Source organism: Ambystoma mexicanum, chromosome 1p (assembly GCF_040938575.1).
Source record: "Ambystoma mexicanum isolate Mex_15411 chromosome 1p, UKY_AmexF1_1, whole genome shotgun sequence".
NCBI classification, from domain to species: Eukaryota; Metazoa; Chordata; class Amphibia; order Caudata; family Ambystomatidae; genus Ambystoma; species Ambystoma mexicanum.
This window is the reverse complement of record NC_090921.1, coordinates 1,224,448,324-1,224,474,121: the sequence shown is the minus strand read 5'-3', so window position 1 is coordinate 1,224,474,121 and position 25,798 is coordinate 1,224,448,324. Positions and strand designations below refer to the sequence as shown.

General features: G+C 44.6%; 2 protein-coding genes across 2 annotated transcripts in view; both read right to left on the bottom strand.

Annotated features, from left to right (window-relative positions):
* The window catches only part of LOC138537998 (IgGFc-binding protein-like), a 109,487-nt gene extending 95,769 nt beyond the window's left edge, over window positions 1-13,718 (bottom strand). The window contains exons 1-7 of the mRNA XM_069641500.1: window positions 13,646-13,718; window positions 10,242-10,441; window positions 9,194-9,586; window positions 7,716-8,002; window positions 6,774-7,051; window positions 2,723-3,312; window positions 1,073-1,640 (exon numbers count right to left, since the gene is read on the bottom strand). Coding sequence (XP_069497601.1) covers window positions 1,073-1,640; window positions 2,723-3,312; window positions 6,774-7,051; window positions 7,716-8,002; window positions 9,194-9,586; window positions 10,242-10,441; window positions 13,646-13,718 — 2,389 coding nt within the window. The remainder of the gene's footprint in view (window positions 1-1,072; window positions 1,641-2,722; window positions 3,313-6,773; window positions 7,052-7,715; window positions 8,003-9,193; window positions 9,587-10,241; window positions 10,442-13,645) is intronic.
* Window positions 13,719-14,030: 312 nt separating this feature from the next.
* LOC138537842 (IgGFc-binding protein-like) overlaps window positions 14,031-25,798 on the bottom strand; it is a 74,995-nt gene continuing 63,227 nt past the window's right edge. The window contains exons 28-32 of the mRNA XM_069641486.1: window positions 23,906-24,180; window positions 21,186-21,775; window positions 18,011-18,575; window positions 15,754-16,352; window positions 14,031-14,676 (exon numbers count right to left, since the gene is read on the bottom strand). Of these exons, the coding sequence (XP_069497587.1) occupies window positions 14,095-14,676; window positions 15,754-16,352; window positions 18,011-18,575; window positions 21,186-21,775; window positions 23,906-24,180 (2,611 nt within the window). The 3' untranslated portion in view covers window positions 14,031-14,094. The remainder of the gene's footprint in view (window positions 14,677-15,753; window positions 16,353-18,010; window positions 18,576-21,185; window positions 21,776-23,905; window positions 24,181-25,798) is intronic.

Below are 25,798 nucleotides of genomic sequence, written 5' to 3'. Positions count from 1 at the left end.
GTAATAGTGTAAAGGCACCTCGTTTACTATGAGTTAGGTTGAACCCAGACATTGTTAAGCCTGGGCATCTTGGGTTCCAGGTGTGGACTTGGAACACATTTAGACGCATCCATGAGAAGCTGGGTGCAACCTAAGTTAGTACCAACTAACAAACGACAATCAGTAATGGCCAGTGTGTTGCTAACCTTCCGTTTTGCCTGGCACACAGCATAACATTGTCACATGCTAAAAACTGCTAAAAACTGCGCACCCTATCGAAAGAAGTCGATACAATCAAATGCATGGACTTCAATGCATACGGAGGGAAGAGCAAACGTTACACACTGTCTTAATTGTTCTATGAGGCGCACTTCAAAAATCAACCCCAAATTCCTAAATTTGAATGCCATTTTACGCATATGTGCGTGTAAGAAATTACTAATAAATATAGGGCCCAATTCATGGAATATTTTCGGGTTCAAAGTGAATTTGCACTGCCCACACAAATCCTGATTCATGGAACCATGCAAAGTGTATTTTTGCAGTGCCAAGTCCGGGCAAAGTCAGCGCATAGTCACTTTTCAGCAGTGCAAATTCACTTTGAACCGGGCAAATATTCTATGAATCGGGCCCACAGTGTTTAGTTATTTTCATGGATCATGTTTCTATGTCTGAAATGAACGTGTCTGATTTGCAAATTGGTTAATCTTTTCTGGGGATGGCATCAGCATGCTTTGGGTATTCACTGTATGCCACCCATCAATAATTGATCATTTTTGGAGAATTAACTAGGTTTTTCAGATTGTGAGGCAACATAGGACGACAGCAATTACATTTTCGTTTTGGGGTAACATTATGTCCTGAAAGCCTATATGGAGTTATCTATTAGGCACAGCGAGAATTCCGACTCTGGCCAATGAACAGAGTACATAAACACTCATGTCTGCGAAAAGACCAGAAAGGGTTCACTTTACCTTTGCCAATCAAGGGTACACTTCAAAACATATTAAGCATGAGTCCCTTCTTTCGGCACACCGGGAACTTGGCAATACGTGCAGAAAAATAATTAGAATTACATTAGGTCCTCACTTACCACACCCCAGTAGGCTTCTCCATTCCTGGATGGCAACGCCTTGCTTCTGGCAATGGTGGGCATAACCTTTCACAATTTCACAGAGGGTCGCGTGGTCACCATCTGTCCCGCACATGTCATAGACGCAGTTCTTGAAGAAGACATCAGTGTCAGCATTGATGCCGTTTCTAAAAGGACCGGCGGGATCCTTCATGATTCCACAGTGGCTCTGGTTGCTGTACTGGGCCACCATATCCTCACCACACACAGGTGGGTTGTCAGTGTCTATGCAGTGGAAATCAGAGTCATCATCGTCTTCCCGCCAGCTGTTTCCAAACGTGACTGCGCTGCTCACTAGGGAGCCATCGGGAATCCTGAGATCATCACTCTTGTTTCCATTGAAGTTTCCACAGAGGCCAGATACAGATCCAGAGTAAGCTGCCGGGACTTGGACAGATACATGATGGGACCAGTCGAAGGACACCACGAGGCCGAAATCGGTCTGTACCACTGCAGAGGATCCACTGAAGTAGACCTGTATTTTCCCAGACTGAAGCGATAGTGGGAGAAGTGACAGGTCCCCATTGATCTGCACAGAGAATGGGTAAAACCTTCACTCAAACGGTTTGGTCATATGTACATATTTTGTTCCTGCACACGTTGACTATATAATGGACATGGCAACAGTTGACCTTGTTTCTTTTAAACTGAGATTAGACTATAAACAATCAGATGCAACGTGCAAACTCTATATCTGTGTTAACGTGCACAGGTGTTCCTTGGTGCTAACATGATATGAACATATTCATTTTCGTTGACATTGCAACCTTTGTTGATGTCACTGCCATGATTTGGTTCATTTTTAGTCTGCTTTGCTGAAATTGACTAAATTCCCATTACATCTTAAATACATGTAGATATTCTGGAATCATAAGTCAACTAAAGGTAAAGAAGTACGGCTAAGGCAGTCTACTTAACCTACACATCAACGGATATATGTCTCATTTGACACACTTGAGGCAGTATCCATGATTGCAAAAACACTCTGATCCTGACTTACAAAAAAAATATTAACATGGCAAACTCCCATTGAAAACATGTTTGTAAATCGGCCCTCTGTGTTCTAGTTTGATGGGCATTTTCATTTATCAGCCTCGCCTCAAGCCACAAGTATATTCTTTGTAAGAGTTTAATGGTCTGTGCTTTGAACAAATGGATTATGTATGAGTCATTGGGCCTCATTACACGGATGGTGGTAAGGGTTTACCGGTAAGGGTACCAGTGCCGGTAAACCCTTACCGTCTTACTACGAGGTCCCTTTGTGGGTCCCTACCTTAACAGCTGGTTTTGCCAGCCATTAAGGACGGGACCCGCAAAGGGACCTTGGAGGTATCGTAATTACCGCCTTCCCCATTCCTATTGAGCCCTATTGGGGCAAAAATGGGAATGGGGAAGTGCCATGGTGAATGGGGAATTACCGCCCCCACACACCTTGGGATAGGGTGGTAATTCCGCCATTCACCATGGCGGACTCAGTAAAATACTGGCAGCAACCATGGCGCTAATAGCGCCATGGTTACCGCCTTCCGTGTAATGAGGCCCATTGACATGGTTCTCCCACCCCATTAACCTTTGCTGCTTTTTTACTTCTCACAATTGAATGTTCCTCACCTGAATTGTGCCATATTCTCCGCTCACGATAGAAATCTGTTCCCCGTAGACGTTCACTTCTACCATTCGTGTCCAGGCCACCACTGGCGACAGTCGGTGCTCGTTCTGCACCATGATGCTAAAGTTGGTGAGACTGCCAGTGTTGCTAGATTTGCTGAGGGTGTACTTGCAGGTTCCCTGGTAGTCGAAGGAGACTCCATCAAAGGTGTGGTAGTGTGGATCCCCGGAGGCCCAGCAGATGCCGCTGTCTACCGGGTAGCACTTCCTGATTCCATTCATGACTTTGCACTCCTCCAGTGTGGCGCATGTGTGGGCTTCACACACCATCTGCTGGGCAATGCAGGTGCACTTCTGGCTGCAGGCGTCTGTTAGGAAGGCTTCGTCGCCCAGTTTGTAGTACACTCCATTCATGGTGCAGCCGCACTGACTCACGGGTACACAGGAGCTGGCATGAAGCGCATACCCGTCATCACAGACGCATCCGTCCATGCTGTCTGCAGTACAGGCAGCATTTTGGTGGAGATTTTCGCAGGTGATTGGGCAGCCAGTGCCAAATAGCTCATAGTGACTGTTTTCATTACAGTTGTCATCTGCAGAAAATGTAATAATTGCTTTAATTCAGTCAACATTCAGTATTGAAGGCACAACAATTAAAAATGCCTCATGGGAACATGAATACATTTTGGAAATAAAAGTGAAGAATGTTTAGTTGTATATTTGACAAGCAGAGAGCCCAGCCTTAGTAGCTAATCAAACCCCACCTTGACCCCAACGAGCCACATTAATCCACATGATATATGAAACTCAAGTATATTTAATGAATGAATGTATGGTCATGTTTTATTCCCAATTCCTGTCTGCAATTCTCTGCTCTGATGCAGGATCTGTGGTCTCATCTAGATGTATGTATTAGCTCCCATCATCGAGATGCCAAACGAGACAGTAATTGAACCTCCTCACTCTCCCCACTGTGTGGTGCTAGATGAAAATGTGCTACCCGGGTGCGCGTTTTTGCCCAAGCTGACTGCATGGTGACAAATGGGGATGTGTTTAAGCGGAACACTGGCGAGTGGTAATTACCTGCCCCCCCCCATATGTGCTGCAGTCAAGAGAGCTGGCTCCTCTGACATTGCCTTTGTGGAGTTGGTCTCCTATGCTTGACTTTCTTTATTACAGAACAGCCTAGTTTAAAATACGCAGACTGATGCCCTAAGCAATGCCATATGGAGCTGATCTCGCAGCTTGCAAGGCCAGGTGGAAAGGTTGAGAGCTAACAATTCCCATTCCACTTTCATTCCAACATTTCAAACTCCCTTGTCATCCATCCAACGCCGATGTTATTTTACTTTTTTTGTTTGCTTTTATAAAGTAAGTGCTTAATGCACAAACAGTAGAAATGGGAATAGACATGCGCTACAGTTTGTAATATTATAATCATGCCATGGGCTATACAGTACAGTGGCGGTCTGTGCAAAAGGTTCACACTTCACTGCCCCCAGAAGGACTAACACCGCTTTTTTTACTTTCTGTTCAATCATTCACTTTTAAAGCTCTGCTGCTGTTAGACACATTTTTAAATGTCAGCACTAAATATTATTAGTTTACCCATAAGCCAAAAAGGATGTTGGGTGTCGAGCATTTCTGAACCTGTGCTACTTGATCAGCGAAGGGATGGAATTGAATTGATATTTTATTTGTATCGTGCGCTTACACAAGTGTTTCAGAGCGCGACAAGGCAAGGGAGGGGAGCAGGCGAGCACAAAACAACGATCTTTCTAGGCCCAGTGACATTGAGAATGCGCAGGTGCCTGGGAGAAGGGGGAGGGGAAACGTGCCTGGAAGGGGGCAGAAGTGGAAAGTGCAGAGCGAAGGGGAAACAGATAAATAATAATAAATAAATAATAAAGGCAACAAACAGTGATAGTGCAGCCAGCAAATGGCAAGTGGGACTGTATGGGTACAGATACAGACCCCAGTGCAAGGGGTGGCCCGGAGGCAGTGTGGCAGGGTGGCAAGGTGAGCAGGTACCTGGGCCCAGAGGACAGAGGGGGGCCAGGTGCACGGTGCCAAGAGAGAACAGATTAGGTTATTTGAAACCATCCATGGTGCCTTGCAACATGTGGGAACTATTTCCAGCAGGCAAGTTAGAGCAGAGGACCCCTCAACCAACCACGCTGCGGCTGTAGAGTCAACGACTGAGGAAGGTGGGTGAGCGAGAGATAAGCACATTGTGGAGAGGGTGTTCCTCAAGAAGTGTACTAAAGCTTGTTTTGGTTCTGGATAAAGTCCGTACAGTATGCAGAATTCATTCATATGTACAGCAAAAAAACAAGGAACACTGCACACTCCAGGACACTTATTTCTGGTGCTTTTTTTAAAATCATGCAAAGAGGCCAGTGACAAGGGAAAATCAAAATAATAAATACATGCTAAACATATGCCACAGGTGTAAATTGCATGATTCTTGAACACTCCCCTCCACTTTCAGAGAGCCTCTGACCAGGGCCAGCGAGTTAAGGTCGGGTACTTCCAACACCATTGAATGACAAGGAGACACCAGGAACTTGCAGTACCAAAATGGGAGATTTTACTTTTAATTGTTTGCTATTTTCATTAGGTTATATAGTGCATGGGGTGCATTGTCTTGCCTGCAAACCTGACGACTTTTCGATCATGAATTCAAAGTGGACATTCAATGTTTCTCATTTTAGCTGGGGGGACTGAGTACACCCTCTGAAAAAAAGTGGGTGGACTCCGTCCCCCCGCGTGTACCCTCGACCTTAGCCCTGCTATTCTATCTCATTGACAACTCCAATGGGAAGTCAATGTTGCCCATATTCTCAGGGCTTTCTTTTATCAACTGCTCTGGTTCTTCCAACAGTTCTTCACAGTTCACACCTTTATGGATAAAGGTAATTTCCCCAATAAGCTGATGGGCTGTTTGTGTCCATTTTATTACATATGGTCCAGGTCATTTAAAAGAAGAGACTTGGCTCCACAGAAATGGGTGTTCCTTGTATTCTGTACCAGAAGAGCATCGCAAAGGATGGATGTTTTATCACTATTCCACTTTAGCAATATAAGCATTTATGTAGATTCCACTATTCTCCTATAATCGTTTTAGTATTTGGTTTCCAAATGCCATTTCCCCATTCCCGGTATGCAGAACTCAAAGCTTATATGATTCATATATTTCCCTCTTTCCCCAAAGCTCCTAAACCACTGGCCACGGATTGTTCAACTATCTGAAATGAATAATATCAGTATTCACTTATCCATGCTAGATATTGTGTATTGTTGACCTCAATTGATGTCAGTGGAAAGCATTTAAATATATTTTACAAGAATGTATGTTTGTAAAACTGTTAATTTCTCAGACCCCTTTACTGTTGAAAATTGTTCTTTTTAACTTATTTTTTTCTAGAATCACGTGTTTCCAGGTGCTGGGCTATGTTGACATGTGGACATTTATCTGGTGCGAGTAGATAGAGTTTTTCCCTATGAAATAGTTAATGGATATGTTTGCATTGTAACTCCCTGTTTGATGAATTGCATGTTTGATGTGTTTCAATTAAATCAGAGACACTGAACACGCCTGAACAAAGTGGCGTTATGGCTGGGAGCATGTGAAGGCAAAATAAAGGTCAAATAGTCTCCATCTCTTTCCCTTCAGTGCCACACCAACACTGGATTTTTTAGTCTGTCTTTGTAAATTATTCTTAGTTACATTTCCTGTTTTCAATTTAGGTGGTCCCTCGACCCTGACACACTTCCTTTTAACAGAAAAAATGTGCCGACCTTTGGGATAAAATGTGGGTCCTTTGACACATATCTACTTATCTTGCACTGTCTCTTTTTTATTTTTCCATTTTCTAATTTCCACTTTTTATCTATTCTCACTCTATGTTATTTTCTCAGACGGCTCCGTACAGGGATGTGATACACTTATCTAGGCTTCCACCACAGTGACTCTTAGCAATAAACTAGGGAGAAAGAGGAGTTACAAGATGTTGCCACCACCTTGGTCAGTGGGCACTCTCCGGTGACTTACCACATTGCAGTTCTTGTCTCCAGTCAGGAATCACCAAGCTGTGAAGGTGACAGACCTCTTTGTATGATGCGATGGCGGTGCAAAGCATGCCCTTCGTGGTTCCATAGTAACATAGGTCATACACACAAGAGGCTAAGAATGGATCTGTCTCTTCATACCAGTGACACTCATCAAAGGGACCCGACGGGCGGGTCAGGATACTGCACATCTGCTGAACAGTTTCTAAATTGGTGCAGGTTTCGTTTCCTCCTCCTCCTGTATTCTCCCCCTCTTGGCAGCTGCATATGTAAACATGGAAAGCAAAGGTAAATACTAGGCTATCTTTTCCAACAATTTTAATACAATTAGCAAAATGAAGTAATAAGGGATATCTTAAATGGCAACGGTGACCGTTAACCCTTACCGCCGTACTACGAGGTCCCTTTGCGGGTTGGAGGATTTAACGCCTGCTTCTTGCAGGCGTTAAAATCCAACCCGCAAAGGGACCTCGGAGCTAATTACAGCACCGCAAAATTGCGGTGGCGTAATTAGCGCCTTCCCCATTTCCATAGAGCCCTATGGGGCAGAAATGGGAATGGGGAAGGGCAATGGCGGAAAGGGGATTTACCGCCCCTCCAACCTTGGAATGGGGTGGTAAATCCCCTTTCCTCCAAGGCGGTGCCAGTATTTTACCGGCATGAGCCATGTCGCTAATAGCATCATGGCTCACCGCCTACCGTGTAATGAGGCCCAATGTGTTGTTAATATAATGGACTCCAAAAACAGTGCAACCCAAAAGTTCAACATAGACATGCATGGGGTCTGTTGCTTAGTTCCAGGTCTGTGACCTTACCCAGAGTGATATATTTCCATTGGTGGAGACGGAGGGGATGTGTTGGATCAATGTCATGTTAAGTCTCATGCACTCCTAGATGTTCTTGCCATGTATCAAATAGACCTTACCCTGGAGAACTTATGTCCGCTCGCCATGAATTGCCAAACTCTGCATCATTCCGTGCCAGTCTTCCATCAGGCATGCTTTTGTCATCCTTGCTGTTGCCATTAAAGTTACCGCACATCCCTCTCAGATGACCCTGGTATTGGGGTCTGACCTGCACCATCAGTGTGTTGATGCCATTGTAATGGATGCGCACCCCAAACAGTGTGTCCACAGAAATGGAACTCTTGACTGCTGTGACGTTTGCCAGAGAGCCCAGCGCAGCAGGTAGCCGAGCTCCGATGCCATCGATCTGAAATATGGAGAGAGTGATTTCACTGGATAGTCGAATGTAGAAGATGATACTCATTCTAAAACTCAGTACTGAGATAGCACCTTGCTACAGCACGGCAAGTGAGAAAATGCAGGTTAGCCCACTGCATTGACTTTCTTTTAATGCCTCTGAAACTAATGCACAGTGTGATGGTGAATTACAATGCATACAATGCTAACTGAAAACATACTTCTGATGGCATACTCTTGGAATGCACTGTGATGAGGAAGGCATGCATTTAACAATAGCTGTGTGTGCTGGCACGAGAACAGAAGAAATAGGAACTCATACATTGTGGATATTCAAATGTAATATTGATATGCCACAGTAATTTTTAAACAAAACAAATAAATATAAAGGTCCATTTATCCTAATTAGCACCCTCTGCGGAAATGTCAGCCAATCGGGTTGCTTCAAACAGGAGATGATTCTCTTGATTCAAACATGTGCTAGGAGCAAGCTGCACCCCCCCCTGGCTGTCATCTCTCCTCCCTCACCGCGCCACTTCCCGCATCTCCCCGACTACTTTCCTCATCTCCCCTCCACCTCTCTTCCCAATCTGTAATACACTTAGCTCTCACTGATGGAGTGCCACACCTCACCTTGCTGTCTGCCCTGGCCACCATGGAAATGGAAGAGAATCTGTCTTTGCCAGGAACAACAGATTGCGAGCTCGCTGCAGCACATTATTTCTGCCAAATACTTTGCTAGTATAGCCTCGGGTGCGAGTAGAAACAAGCACCTGTTCTGGGGGCTGAACCTGATGCTAATGACCCGGATCCCTCATTAAAGATCCCAGCAAGTTTTCTTTTTTTCCTTCCTTGAGTGCAGTCAATATGAATGCAGATTGACAAAACATATACAAATGTCTAAAAAAGTGTGTACATTACATGCGCAGTTTATGTAAACCATAAAAGCAGAGCTATGGGGAGGCGCTGCTCCAAGAACATTTAAATAACTATACCTCCATATCAGTGGTAGTGCTATTTCTCTAAGATGTCAACAAAGACCTACACAGCTTGATAGCATGCCAGCGGATTATGTTCAGGTTGCAGACAACAATCCAGGACACTTACAATTATAAAACACATACACGGAAGTGCAAAATGCTAATAAACCTTTTGATTTTAATTGTACAGATTTCTAAAGGTATGAATCTGCTGCTCTCACCAGTGGAATCTTTCCTTGTTCGAAGACGAGCTTGACGTTCCTGTCAGTACTGTTCAGCCAGATGGTGACGCGATACACAAAGGACACGCGCGGGTTCTGGTAACGCCTGTTCTCTGCCACCACCCGGAAGGAGAATCCAGAGGACGCGCTGGAGCCCTGGCTGACCTCATAGGCACAGGTTCCCATGAAGTTGGCTACAGCGCCATCGAAGGAGTGGTAATGGGGGTCTCCGGTCACCGTGCAGATTGCCCAGGGGCTCTGGCATCCAAGCTTCCCGTTCTGTACTGTGCACTCATGTCCCTGAGCACAGCTGGTATTAATGCATCGGAAACTGCCTGTGGAGTCACAGCGGCACCTCTGGGAGCAGCCGGAGAGCCAGACAAGGTCACCAACCTGTGGGAGAGAAGAGGATATGGGGCATTGGTAGGAAGTAAGGAAGGGTATTCTGCAGATTGCCACAGTTTAAGTTATTGAGAGAAGGGGGGTCTGTGAAAGAAATTGACCAAAGTGGAAAACAAAATAAGACCCGCGAAATCAAGAGATACAAATACTTTATATTAGATAGATATGTCATACATAATGAAACCTTTGAGCATTTCTTTCATTATCAATGCCAGATTAATATGAAAGCAATTCATGGCTATAGAAAATAGAGTCATAGATGAATGGAAGAGAGTATTGCTATTTGGTAGGTGGATTAAAGTGATTGAGGGTCGGTGCATCACTTAAAAAAGAGCCAGCAAATGAGTGAATTAACAGTTTGGTATCTCTGGACGGTAGAGCAGGTAAACAGTGGGGCACTGACACCTATTACCACACTCGTGACGTGCATGCCTCTACACTTTCATGCCATAACCAAGCCACAACTAGTTAACCTAGAGGTGATACACGTGGGTATGATTCCAAGTGGCAATACCAAACACTTTTGATAAAGGCAGAAGACATACCAATTGTACCAGCCCTATTAAGTAGCTGTGTCACTCTTTCCACCTTGCACCCTGTCCTGCCTTGCAAAAGAATGAATTGAAAATACATCAAATGAACTTACATCATAGTACATGCCTTCATGCTGACACCCACACTGCTCCTCCTTCACACAGGCATCCCCGCTTTGCTTGTAGCCATCATCGCAGAAGCAGCCTTCAGAGCAGGGGCCCCTGCAATGCGGAAGTAATGATGCTGCGACACACGAATCCTGGCATTGTCTGCCGCAGAGGTGGTAGTGGGTATTTTCGGGGCATCGCATGCCTGCAGAGAACAGCAGAAACACAGTTACTGCCTGTAGACACAAACCCTGAAATCAATGACATCAGGCAACAATGAATGGAAGAGGACCTCTGGGTAAAGTGGAAGTGGCATCATGCTGTTAAATAGACTCTGAATCCATCCACAGCAGGGAATCTGGAGAAGGAACGATCCAGTGGGTCATCTTCTTGATTCTCACTTGGAGGCAGTAAGCACCGTGATTATAACTTATAGAATTGCCATTCCATAGTAAACACCAACTGCAAAATGTCTGTGTCTGGGTTGAAGTTGTTTGTAATCACAGTCATGAACCTTCAGTGGGTTTGCTTGATGAGATGTTTATGAATGTGGGTGACCGTAGCCCTAGAAAACGCCAATGACAAGACTTAGGGCCTCATTACACGGAAGGCGGTGAGCCATGGCGCTATTAGTGCCATGGCTCATGCCGGTAAAATACCGGCACTGCCTTGGCGGAAAGGGGATTTACCGCCCCATTCCAAGGTTGGAGGGGCGGTAAATCCCCCTTCGGCCATTGCCCTTCCCTATTCCCATTTCTGCCCCATAGGGCTCTATGGGAATGGGGAAGGTGCCAATTACGGCACCGCAATTTTGCGGTGCCGTAATTAGCTCCGAGGTCCCTTAGCGGGTTGATTTTTAACGCCTGCAAAAAGCAGGTGTTAAAGCACCAACCCGCTAAGGGACCTCGTAGTAAGGCGGTAATGGTTAACGGTCACCGTTACCATTAACGGTGGCCGTTAACCATTACCGCCTTCCCTGTAATGAGGCCCTTAAACTTTGCAGCTATGTGTATCAACTGGCGAACCCCAACCATATTTCTAACGGGGGCGGGGGGTGAACACAGCGACACACACATTGTGAATTGTTCTATATGATAATGATTTAATGTGCACTGATTAAGCCACTTGGTCATATCTAAGATTAGGATCGTGGTGTCTCTGCAAACTGCTGTGCTGTTCACTGCAGTAGCATTGTGCTAGCTGCAGGTCAGCACCAAGGCTCGTGCAGGAATGCATTTCTATATGTAGTGGGTTTTTATAAAGTGCTACTATTCACTCAGAAGGCTATCATGACACCATAAGCGCTACAGTCCGCCAAATTGGTGGAAGGGGTGGATGTTTGGAGACTTCAGTGGCATTGCAAGTGTGTTGCGAGTGGAAACCCATCTTGTGGCAATTAGGAATTCTGAAGCAATGACCAAAGATGGACATTTTTGAGAGAGTATCTTTGTCACTACTTCATGCACAATCACATGAGCTACTCTTTTAATCCTACCCCCCTTAAAATAGATTAGGAATTGATATGTAGAAGCATAGGGATGATAGTGAGTTAAGGTTCTTTATTTAAGCACAACAAGGGAACGTTAGCAAAGTCGGAACATCTACCTGGAGATCATGGCAGGAATGCAGCAGATCCCTCCGGTCTCACAGAAGCAGCCATTTCCTCCAGCAACAGGGGCATGGAGCACGCATTTAGGCACTAACCACCTTTTCAACCCAGGTCTTACTAAAAAATGAAATCCAACGGTAGGAGCACTCAATATGAGTGAAAGTCAACAGCCTCTTAGGGGGAATATAAGACAGAGGACATTTCAAATACCAATCTGCTGAGCATCTAGTCCGTGTGCACATAGGACATTCTTGGCTTGGGAAACTTTGGCATTTACTGAGAACATGATCTCACCATCAAGCATCATACAGCTTCATGCAGTGATGTGCATGTGCAGCATCCGCGGGGATGTGCCGGTTTTGTTACACACATGGCAGTGCAAAGGTCCAACTAAATGTGATAAAACATGCAAGCCTATCTTCCGGTTCCTCGCCTAGCTTCCGGTTCCTCGCCTAGCTTCCGGTTCCTCGCTTATCTTCCGGTTCCTCGCCTAGCTTCCGGTTCCTCGCTTATCTTCCGGTTCCTCGCCTATCTTCCGGTTCCTCGCCTATGTTCCGGTTCCTCGCCTATCTTCCGGTTCCTCGCCTAGCTTCCGGTTCCTCGCTTATCTTCCGGTTCCTCGCCTAGCTTCCGGTTCCTCGCCTATCTTCCGGTTCCTCGCCTATGTTCCGGTTCCTCGCCTATCTTCCGGTTCCTCGCCTAGCTTCCGGTTCCTCGCTTATCTTCCGGTTCCTCGCCTAGCTTCCGGTTCCTCGCCAATCTTCCGGTTCCTCGCCTAGCTTCCAGTTCCTCGCCTAGCTTCCGGTTCCTCACTTATCTTCCGGTTCCTCGCCTAGCTCCAGTCTGACACAGTGCCTCTATTTGGGTTTGAAAAGAGAAAGGGCCATGAACATATGCACACCTTTCGCATCCGAGTCTGACCCCAGCCCACATTTGAAAGCCAAATTGCGCACAGGATCAAGGTGGACTAAGCATGGTGTGCATATGGATATGCATTGCAATATATTTAACTTTTATTCAGACATTAGTACGGCCACAGGCTACACAATGATGCATTAATTTGCTGTGCAACAAAAGGTGAAGGCCTCAATAGTACAGGTAATTGGTTTGAGACCAAAAGAAAGTTAAAGTCGATAGCAGGAAATCTGAATCCACAAAACGGCCTGGCTGCCGTAGACACCCCTATCGATAGCAAAAAGGCATGTTCTCAGTAAAATAACAACATTTAGTGGTTGATATGCTGAAGCAGAGAAGTAGGTCTTAAGTGATTGGCGTGAATGAAAAACAGATTTTTACGGCACCAATTTATGTTAGGCCTCCTGTGGTCTGATTGCACTCTGGGGAGTGTTTATGTCCACGTGATTCTTCTCTGTAATTAATATATTTTCTCCCTAATGGTTTGTGATGGTACTAGGTGTCCTGCTATAACGGGAATCCCGAGAGCACACTTGAAATATGTGTTTAATCAAATTTAGACGCTTGCAACCATGTCTGTGAAATCAGCTTCTAAAAGATATCAGAGCCATTTGAAATATTCCCCCTTTAAAAGAAAAGCACCCCTCCTCCCTACGCCCAGTGTCATACGTAGTGTATGCAAATTATATCTGTGAAAATCCTCCAAACCACAATTTTTCTTTATCCCCCATTGTGGATTCTCATAGGATTGATTGAATTACTGCCAGTGGTAATTTTGACGGCAGGAACTCCTTCTTTGTTTGGGGAGCAAATAGCTTTGGCTGATGTCATACCCTCACACCCATAATTTTGTAGAGTGGTAAAAAAGGGTGGTAATTCCGTTACCACCACCTTTCAGCGCAGCCACGCTTGTAAAGATAAGCCCCAATGCATTCACATTGCTGTACTGCTCTAACATGGTTTACAGAATGTAATGTGCCTCTTCGTTACCAGCTTCCTTCGGCGCATTCTTATCTATCAAATGAATAATATTTGCATTACTGTCTCTGAGGAAAATGTAATGGAAATACATCTTTGGGATTACTTAGTGAATAGTGTTTTACTGTTATCTTATGCAGCTACTGGTCTGGCATGTGGTTGCATGAAAGGAGATCGTTGTATGGTCCCCACAGACATGCCTCTAAGCAAGTTCCGGTAAGCCGTTCAAGTGATGGGCCTTGTAGTCATAGCAAATATTTGAAAAAGTAATCATTTTCAGAAATAATGCATGATGTGATTAATTGCTTGAGGATGTTTTGGACCTTCCATTCCATAATTGAATCAGTACATACAATTTATGTTCCCTGCATCTCACCACAGAAAGAACTGTTCCTCCAGCTGCCGATGGTCACGTTGGCTGCCTGGCAGGTGGCTGCGTAGGTCTGAATGGCCTGGCACAGCACCGTGCTGTTCCCCTCAGTGAGGCAGTGGTCGTAGACACAGTCAGAGAAGTAGTGCGCTGGGTCCACCTTCGCGTGGCAGGAGGAGAAGGGACCTCTGGGGTTCTGGATGATCCAGCAGGCTGATTTAGATGGCATGAGTTTTTCTGCACTACAGACGGGGCAGTTGTCTGAGCAGCCGTGGTCACAACCGGTGCTGCCCGTTGACATCCAGCTAATACCAAAGGTGAAGGCATTGTTCACAATAGAGCTACTTGGGGTGGTGAAGTCATCTGAGGTCTTGCCATTGAAGTTGCCACACAGGCCACCGATCTGATTCTGATAGAGTGCAGGGAGGGTGATGAAGACACTGTAGCTCATATCATAGTTCACAGTGAGGCCGAAGTCTGTCTTCAGCACTGTATACGCTCCGTTCTTAAAGATGGCAATGCTTCCTCTGTTGAGATTTATAGGCAGAGTTTGATACACACCATTTATCTGAAAGATAGGAGGGGACATGTTATTTTATTATGACCATTGTCCAGAATTTCAATTTACGGTATCATCAAGGTATTTATCAATAAATATCCATGTACAGTATCATGGGACGTATGAGCAAATATTGTGATATGTTATTAATTGGCATGAATGGAGTTGAGTGTGGAAAATCTACTCTCTTCTTTATTCAACCCACAATTCCTAAGAAATAAAGAATGGGAAAAACAAGGCTTCCAAACTTAAGTTGGAGCAACTTGACAAAAGCATGTTGGCTTAGCTGCATCATCACGTGTGCAAGCAGCCACTGTGGCACTTTCTGCAAGCTACTCCTCTGATGGTAGTTCCATTGCTGCAGTAGACTGTGTTTTAGGGGCCTGATTTGGAAATCAAGAACCTCAACAGAAAAGGTTGAAGTAACTTTCTTCAGATAATACATATGGATCGGATGCAAAAAACCTGGGAATGTGCCTCCGAGGAACTCACTGACTAGATGAATGCCATATGGTTCAATGAAGCTGATGTAACAGGCAGGAATGTGTGAGTCCTGCCTGTTACATCAGCTGACCTAACCGCTGGATGGCACTGGATAGGGTTCATCTAGACCCCAGTGATTCGTGCAAGAGAATAATTCTGAGAAGTAACTTATCTTCTTTCTGATATAGAAAGTAAGACAGCAAAGCAAGAAACCATCCAGACTATGTTGGCGCAAATCTGGGGGTAAAGATTACTATGGGAATACCTCTGAGAAAAGATATATGTTCTATGGGTTGAAAGATATGGTTTACCATAAGTATGGAGGAGATGGAATCGGGTGCCGGGGAAAGGAGTAGCACCAGGGGTTTAGTTAATAGTACATGCAAAGAGAACAATGCTCCAGCTGTTGAATTTCAGTATGGATCAGTTTCTTAAAAGCTGCATTCTCTTAGTTAAAATATATTTGTATCAATACACACTTTAGGATTCAGTACAAAACAACTGAATTAATCACTGACTTGCATAGGTAGGCCTTTTTCGGTTAATGGGTCATGGCAAAGGGTGACAGTTGAGGTTTAATGTAATGTTAGTGACTTTAATTACCTCCACACTGCCCCGTCTTCCACTTTGTAGATATATTTGAATCTGGTACACATTGATGAAGACCTCCTTAGTCACTGCCACACTCAAGCCTGGCAATTTTTCATTCTTCACCTCAACTCTGAAAACAGGTAGAGCACTGTTCATTCCGAGGGTTTCTGACAAGATGTACTTGCAGGTGCCCTGGAAGTCAAACCTTTTTCCATCAAAGCTGATGTAGTGAGGGTCCCCGGATGCCCGGCAGATGCCATCGGGCAGTGCATGGCAGCCGTAGACACCACTGACAGTGGTGCAGGTCTCACCAGCAGCACAGGATGAGCTGGAACACTGAACAGTCCTTGTAGATTCATTGCATCGGCACAAAGTCTGGCAATTGTCCTTTTTCCAGAAGGTTTGCCCAGCTTTGTAGTATTGGCCATTATTGATGCAGCCACACTGACTCTGGGGTACACACTCAGTGCCACTCAGAACAAAGCCACCCTTACACTGACATCCCTCCTTGCATGGATTGTGACAGGGGGTTGGCACAGACACATTGGCACAGGTAGCCGGGCACGAGGGACCACAAAGCTCATATTGCTGGTTATTTGAACAGGCAAGGTCTGTAACAAGATAAATTAAGATATGTTAGTTAGAAGGACATTCACTTGTCAAAGGTAAATGGGCGCAAAGAGATGTGAAAATGCTTAACTGACCAAAGATGTCTGATTTATTTGAGGCATTGTAATTTTGTGTTTGTGAGTGAATGGTATAATATACACTATCGCAAGTTATTGAGTAAGTAATGCATCATGAAGATTAAGCAGGGCCATTGTTTTGACAACTTTGGTCAATTAATATCTCTGTGAATTGCAGTGCTAGAGAATGCAAACATACAATTAAATGGTCTTCATCACTCTCTTGAGTTCAATTCTGATGTGAATATATGTCTTAAAAAGGTAGTGTTCTTCTGACCTTAGGATGCATGCCTGTATATACATCGTAGACCAGGGGTTTGGACATTTGGCTCTCCCTTGAGGTTTAGGACTACAACACCTATAGTCAATGTTGAGGGATCCTGGGATTGGTAGTCAAAAATATTCAATATTCAAATATTCAAATTTGAGGTTCAAGGTGATGGTTACTAGAGCAAGGATAACCAATTAAAGGCTACTCATTTTTCACGTACCACACATAGACCCTTAATTTAATACATCACAAAGAGCCAAAGTTGACACCTGACCTATTGCTTAATAGAAAGCTTAACATCTAAGGTAGCTTGCTGAGTTGTTTGCACAAGAAGATGCAAGCACATGATTCTGTGACAGGTGTAGTGATAAGCAACCACTTCCACCAAGAGAGCAAATATTGTAGTCCCCTCATTCAAAGTAGGCTAACGATATGGAGACATCAATGAAGATGGAGCAGCAGTAAATATAACAGTATTCTACATTTTCACAGCACAAGTGGCCTTGTTCTTACCCTGCCGGTATCCTGGCAGTAAACCCGCCAGGATCCCGGCATATGTTGATACTGTTTCCGGCACACGGTCCGGCAGCTACAAATGCTTAAATAAATCTGCCCCTAAATAACTAAGGGAGATAATTGTCAAAAACACTTCAACTCTCCCCATGAGAACAGCAAACTCCTTTTGCCTTAAAGTCCCAAGCTATGAACGCAAACAAAGCAGAGGGTAGTAGCTTCCCATTATGGCCGCCCAGCTACGGAAATCCCCACCTACAACCCTAAGAACCGACCAATCCTTCTTCTGCTTCAAGAAAAACACTAAAAGTTGGCTTAATGCCAAAGATTCGTTACCCTTCATCAGAATATTTCCGCCTGTATGTATCCTTGCATACTGCCCACTGTATATATCTTTGTATAATATCGTGAATCTTTTTTTGTAAATATTGCAATCACTGTACTATGTATGTGACCTGTTATGCAACTTGTACTCAAAAATGCCTGCAGTTGCGCCCAGATACCTCAGAGTGAGGAGCACCATATGCCTGCGGGCTGTGTGAGCACTTTAAAAATGTAAAATAAAAAATATATACATATATATATATATATAAATAAATGAACAAACACAAAATAGTGGCAAGAGTCTTCATTTTATATCTGCCTGTTGAAAAAGTCCAGCACCGATCTGGTTAATGAGACTGGCAACGTGTTAGTGTAAAAGAGCTGGAGATGTGTATAGTGTACCTCATTGTACCCATTGTAATTTTAATGAATACATATACCAAATGTTGCACACTAACACAAGCGCTGTGCTTACCACATCCAATCAGGCTTCTCCAGGGCTGGATGACAATTCCACGCATCTGGCAGTGGTGAGAATAACCTTTAACAATTTCGCACAAGGTGTCCTGATCGCCATCTGTTCCGCACATGTCATAGACACAGTTCTTGAAGAAGACATCAGTGTCAGCATTAATGCCATTTCTAAAAGGACCGGCGGGATCTTTCATGATTCCACAGTGGCTCTGGTTGCTGTACTGGGCCACCACATCCTCACCACACACAGGTGGGTTGTCGGTGTCTATGCAGTGGAAATCAGAGTCGTCGTCTTCCCGCCAGCTGTTTCCAAACGTGACTGCGCTGCTCACCAGGGAGCCATCGGGAATCCTGAGGTCATCACTCTTGTTTCCATTGAAGTTTCCACAGAGGCCAGATACAGATCCAGAGTAAGCTGCCGGTACTTGGACAGATACATGATGGGACCAGTCGAAGGACACCACAAGGCCGAAATCGGTCTGTACCACTGCAGACGATCCACTGAAGTAGACCTGCAATTTGCCAGACTGAAGGAATATTGGGAGATGGGCCAGGGAGCCACCAATCTACATAAAGAAAAAACATGTAAAATGTACTTTTTAGAAATGTTTCATCTCACCGTTTCAATCAACTTATACAATGGAACACCCATTCACTTACGCCTTGTCTTTCTTCTTTTGAAAAGATGTTTTGTTTGACACTTTTATTCCTATGAATATTTATAATGCACCACGGCACATTCCAGATTAATGCAGTTAGTAGGAGATTCATTCATCATAATTCTTGGAACCACAATCTTTGCAATTTCATAGTCATAGCCTTATTTTCCTACTTAATTAAATGATACACAATGTGTTGACATGAAAAGGCTGCAATGGCGTTGCTAGCATTCACCTGCAGGTTGACGACAGATCTCCATTTTGAGCGCTTAACTGACTAAGTCATGTTGGTGATGGATGCCAGGGGCCATTGTTTATACTGCCCTCACCTCACTGATTCCCTGACTTTACAAATGGCCACAAGGACAGGCGTGCACACATTCTCATGGGCAATTGCTTCATTTCTACTGCACATTACATTGGAAGGTCTTTGCCCATTTTGTTACTCAACAAAACTGGTCTGAAAGCTCATGTGTTACACACTCCAAAGCTCCCTTAGTGGAACAGTCTACCAGTATTGAAAAGGTGCAGAGTTCATTAATAGTTTGGTGCCCGACGACTTACTTGATAGGAAGTCGTTTTTTGACAATAGCACTGTGGCAGGGACAATGGGCCTTTATTTTAGGATGGCTGATATTAGGATACATTATTAATGAACTTGAGCAATTTTGAAAGGGTCCTTTCTGAAGACAGCCTCACATGCCCTCTCTCTTTACTCTGCGCACACAATTCGACTAAGTAGCCTATGTTGAGAACTTAGACAACGACCCAGAGATAAAGATTTCATTTTGCAATGACTGGAAAGTGTATGCATCTGTCGAGAGATTTCGTCTAAAGAATGAACGAAATGAGGCTTTCATTTTCAAAGCTATGGGAGCTCTCTAGAAAAAGCCACAACCTTGTGGGTCGCGGTTTCAAGCAGTGTGAGAATCACAATCATTTCCGATAATGAAAATGTGCAAAGAGTTCAATTGCAGCCAACAACAGCTGCGTCTGATGTTTGTCGCTCTTTCCTGGAGGACTCCATCAGCCGCCAGATTCTAGTTGCCAACTCCATGTAGCACTGTCCGTATAGCTTTAACAGGCGCAAAGAGTTGCTGATGGCGGCATTTTAGGTCCAGATCACGTTTTATATTGTTGTTACTTTTTCTAGTACTAATGAATGTGTGACTTTTAAGATGTTACAAGAATCTGGAAACAGGGTAGGACTGGGCTGTAAAATAGACCGCGGCACCCAGAATAAAAGTGTCCGGCAATCACAAATGGCAATTTCCGATTTTTGACAGTTTGAGTGCTACATAAAGTGACTATATATATATGTAAGAAAAAGTGAATTTTAAAGAAGCACGTTTGGTCAATAACATTCACGAACATTCATGAACAGTGCAGTATTCAGTAAACTGTCCTAATTTCGACCAAATAACCTCGCTCACATGACTACATTTAGCTACTCTTCTGGTAATGAAGGTTTGGGAGCAGCTTCATTGCACAGAGGCCCGTAAGATACTTCTTTTATTGCAATTTGTGTCAAAAACGGTTTCAGTTTTCCGATTTCGGGATTGAAACGCTGCATACAAAAGCCAGACTTTGCGTAAGGCCAGGTTAGTGTTTTTCCTGCCCCTCGATTCTTGTCACTTTCTGGGGGTGCCCCCCCGCCAATTACTTCATCTGGCTCCATGGGGGCCTTCTTGCTTCCCCCAGGCCACACTCTCCCTACAGACAGATGCACGGGGGCAGCCTTCTGTCTGGGGGCTTCTGTGCGTAGGCCTGTTGGGGGCGTGGTCTAGAGACCACAGCCGCTGTTCACATTTAAATGAAGTCTTGAGGGCCTCATTCTGAGTAGGGCGATAGTGGTAAAGAATGGTGGCAACAGAATTATCACGATTTTTACGGCTCCATAATGTTATGATTTGGGGGGTAAATAAGAGGAAATATAACCAGCGTTTGGTATTTCTTCCACGTACTAGCAGCACTCCTCCAATCCCAGTAGGAATCCTAGCAGCCTTCGTAATGGGGAATAACACTCACTCGGAATTGAACCTGTAACTCAGTTTGGCAGGGTTGGCCCAGCTAATGGTATCAAACTTGTGATGAGGCTGTTTATGTCGGCAAAGATTCCCCAGCAGGGAAGCGTGCTGCAAATTAGCCTGGCAGAGTTGGAGAGGTCCTACCGGAGTGTACAGGGAAGCATGGATGCATGATGCTGCTTTCGATCACTCCTCATTAAAATATTCTATTTTAACCAGGATTTTCAATTACGTTTTTCATCAGGTTTCATGAGGATTTGTTAATGTTTAACAAGGTTATAGACGGGGCTAAAAATGAAATTGAATTTTGAACCTTATCCGTGCAGACAATTTGCTATATGCCTGTTCCATTCTACCATTAATACTACTTGTAAGGATAAGGCACTAATACTTGTGTTGGTTTTACGTCAAGAAGGAGAGCCACAAGAATGGATGCTGAACTGATGACAAGTTAGCAGTTTAGAAGAAAGCTTACACAATTTCATCTCACCTGAATTCTGCCATATTCTCCACTCGTCATAGAAATCTGTTCCCCGTAGACGTTCACTTCTACCGTTCGTGTCCAGGCCACCACTGGCGACAGTCGGTGCTCGTTCTGCACCATGACGCTAAAGTTGGTGAGACTGCCAGTGTTGCTGGACCTGCTGAGGGTGTACTTGCAGGTTCCCTGATAGTCGAAGGAGACGCCATCAAAGGTGTGGTAGTGCGGATCCCCGGAGGCCCAGCAGATGCCGCTGGCTACCGGGTAGCACTTCCTGATTCCATTCATGACTTTGCACTCCTCCAGTGCGGCGCATGTGTGGGCTTCACACACCATCTGCTGGGCAATGCAGGTGCACTTCTGGCTGCAGGTGTCTGTTAGGAAGGCTTCGTCACCCAGGTTGTAGTAGAGCCCATTCATGGTGCAGCCGCACTGGCTCACGGGTACACAGGAGCCGGCGTAAAGCGCATACCCTTCATCGCAGACGCATCCGTCCATGTTGTCTGCTGTACAGGTGGTATTTTGATAAAGGTTGGCACAGGTGGTTGGGCAGCCAGTGCCAAAGAGTTCATAGTGACTGCTCTCAGCGCAGTCATCATCTGTGGAGATGAACGTGATAAAACGTGAATTGTTATTGTTTTAAAGCCCAGCTTACATGTTAATCATGGCAAACAAAACCTTAATTCTCTGGCTTCTGGGGAGCCTGGCCACCATTCCCCTGCAGGGCGGTGTTGCGATTGGAGTTAAGCTTAAAACAAACAAGATCTTGTATACTTACACCCTAAAGACTGTCCCAGAAAACAGGCACACATGTGAGATGATTTATAAGAGCTACATTTGAAGGAAATCAATTGAGCCCCAGATTTGCTGCCTGCATAATCATGAGTGAATAAACCATGCTTTGCTTCAAATCATGCCACATAACATTGTTTTTGCCAGGACAAAAATGGAACAAGCCTTTTTGCCCACCTTTTTTTGGATTGCTTCATATGGAATAGAGAAACTAGGCTAGAAATGAACTTAGCTGGCACCATTTAAAATACGCATCTGTACTACAACAAGACATTGAGAACATTGAGCAAACAAGCTAATATCACATTTTCTTGCTTCTTTACAGAACAACAATACCGTGTTCTACACATCACATTATGATAGCCTCCTCCCACTTTAAGATGCTGCAGTAATAAGTGTTCCTATTACCCAGGAGAATGGTACTCAATAGAGCAACCCCTGATTGGATGAAGTGCTGAGTTCACCCTGCCAAGATTCAAACATGGGTCATGTAGACCGAAGAGAGATGCGCAAAGTCTTTACCGACCGAGAAGCCTACTGGCCCGGTGATTATTCCTATTTGCGCTCCAACCTTACGTCCCAAGGTTCTGATAGCAATTAATGAAGAACTGCTCGTGTGCTTGCCACAAATACTCACCCAAACTTACCACCATTTAAATTGAAGGTGGATGTGGAGCCCCTCTTCCATTTCCATGGCTTCCGGGTTCCTTGTGAGGAGCAAAGCAGTGCGGCAGCACAACAAGTAACGGTAATTGCGGGGAACATTGAAGGAGAAATGAACAAGTGATGTGATGGCGAGAGGCAGCGAAGATGGTGGGCCGGTGGTAGCTGCTGTGAGCTTGTTTGGAATGCGGGTTGGGGTCATGTGATTCAGCCCGGAATCAGAGCAACCTGATTGTCGCTTTGCTCATATTTCAATTTGGAAATGATGAAAATTAACTTTGCTTCACTTTTCGAATATAGAGAATGAGACTGTGTGTGAGGCAACATTTTGTTGTTCCCTTTATCACTAAAAGGAGCACACTACTTAATGTATGATAGTGTGCACAATTCTTAATGTCATACGCAGTGTAGGAAATAAACATGTGTTTGCTTCATGCCATAGTGAACAAGCAGCAAGCCTAGGACAATCGATGCAAACGCTTGTTGACTGATCCTAGACATATTTGCACAACTGTAGCTATAAGGTGCTGGCATTCGAGGGGTTTGCTAGTTATTCAATCAGAGAATTGGAAATGAAAACATGTACGAGCAAGCCAGTGTATAGCATAAACATTACCACCATTTAAATTGAAGGTGTATCTGGAGCCCCTCTTCCATTTCCATGGCTTCCGGGTGCCTTATGACGAGCAAAGCAGTGTGGCAGCACAACAAGTGACGGTAATTGCGGGGAACATGGAGGGAGAGTTGGACGAGGTAGGTGATGGCCAGAGGCAGGGAAGATGTTGGGTGGGTGTGAGCAGCTGTGAGCTTGCTCTGAATGTGGATTGGAATCATGTGATCCTGCCCACAATCAGTGCAACCTGATTGTCTGTCGCGCTGCACATATGAAAATTTGGAAATGTAGCAAATTAATATTGCTTCACTTTTCGAATAAAGAGAATGGGACTGTGTTTGAGGCAACATTTGGTTGTTCCCTTTCTGATCACTTAAAGGAGCAAAGTACTTCATGTATGACAGTGTGCACAATTCGCAATGTCATACGGAGTGGTAGGAAGTAAACATGTGTTTGCTTCATGCCATAACGAACAAGCAGCAAACCTGGAACAATCGATGCAAACTCTTGTTGACTTTTCCTCGAAATATTTGCACAAATCTAGCTATAAAGTGCTGACATTGGAGGGGTTTGCTAGTTATACATCAGGTCAATTGGAAATGAATACATGAAAAGGTTGCAAATTAGAAACGAGAGTGCCACCGTATAGCAGAAAACCTACCACATTGCATCTGTGACTTCCAGTCTGGAATCACCAGGCTGTGAAGCTGGCAGACCGCCTCGTAGGATGCCACCGCCGTGCAGAGCATCCCCTTGTTGGTGCCATAGTAGCAGAGATCATAGACACAGGAGGCGAAGAACGGATCTGCGTCCTCGTACCAGTGACACTCATCGAAGGGACCCGATGGTTGAGTAATGACCCGACACAGCCCTTGGATGGCTCCCAAACTAGTGCAAGTGTCGGTAGTGTTGCTTTCTCCGGAATCATCGACACACCTGAGAGGAATAGAGAGAAGATTACTTCATCGTAGCTCGAATCAATTGAAGCTGAATGCAGGAGTCTAGTGTGGTTTCTCCCAAGGTTATCAGAATACTTTGGGCCTGATTTACCAAAATGTTTTCCATGGGACTTTGCCATGTTAAAACATTTTTGAAAATCAGGCCACTTTCCCTTAGACGTTGATGCTGTTTGATTCTGAATTGCCTTGCTCTTTTCTAATGATTATTCTTCAATGCTTCTGCCAAAACACAAGGGGGATTTCTTTTTTGGCCCCATTATCCTCGATAGCTCAGTTCCTCCCAGAATTGTTGTTGTCACTAACCTCAGCCCTTCCCTCCAGCGCAGAAGTACTTCAATGTAGGCAGTGAGGCTCATGACCCATATACACATAACATGGGCCTTACCGTCCTAAGGTGAATTAGAGCTAGGGTCCTGCAAGATGTTTGCCATTATTCATGAGCTGCTGCTTGAAATATGTGTGCAGAAATGACTCAGCAAAACACACATGACAATGGACTCAGCTCAGCTCACTAGCATGCCACTGCCACCTTAGTGTACAGAGGGGGAACATGTATGAGCAACCTCATTAAGACTCCTATAATGCTTAGACAAATAGCCCCAATTATTACCCTCAACACGCTCACCAGCCATCATCCACAAGAGGGCATACCTCAAGATGAGGAACTCACTCACCATAATAATAATAACAAGAATAATAATAATAATATTAATATTAATAATATTATTAATCATAATAATAATATAATAATATGCCAGTTTACAGAAACATTGCATTGGTACAATTAGGCAAAAAACTTGAGCTGGGGGGCATTACTGCCTCAGGTAATGCCCTGGGGCCCCAGTCATGAGGCCATTAATGAAGGCCCTGGTGCATTAACTGATGCGGTAATGCCCCCCCTACAAGGGGTATATTGCTATCAGTACCCCAGCACGTTGATCTGGGGTACTAATAGTGTCTTTGAGTAATTTGCTAAACGTCTTTAGCGTTTCCCCACTGAAAAATAAAAAAAACAAACAAAATGGCCACCATGTAAAGGGAAAAGGGACTATATGTAGTCCCTTTTCCCTTTCCATGGTGGCCATTTGCACAGCTGCGGAGTTGCGCCGGGATCACTGCTGTTCTCAGCACCAGCGATGGACCAGCCAGCACAAGTTAAATGAGGAGGGTGTGGGAGGGGGCAAATATGTGTAAAAGGAGGTTAGGGGTTTGGGTAGGAGGGCGCAGGGGGGCACATACCTGGGCACCCAGCAGAGGAAGATGCTGGCCTGCTGCTCTGAGGAGGCTCAGAGGGGGGCTTCACCATGTGGTAAAGCCCCCGTTCCGAGTCCCCTCATTGGCTGGGAAGCATAAGCCAGGCTACTAATTGATGATAAGGGACAAATTGCCTTATTGCAAAAGAAAATATTAATTCAACTCAATTTTGAAACCGGTCAAAGGAGAGTAGGACTAGGGCAATTATTTCTCTGGTGCACACATTCACTGAAAGCACATATTCTTTGCACCATGCAAATTGTACTTGCACGGTGCAATGTTCCGTAGTGTTGCCCTGGTTTTTGAACTAACATGATGTGTCCTATACAAATACCTCCATT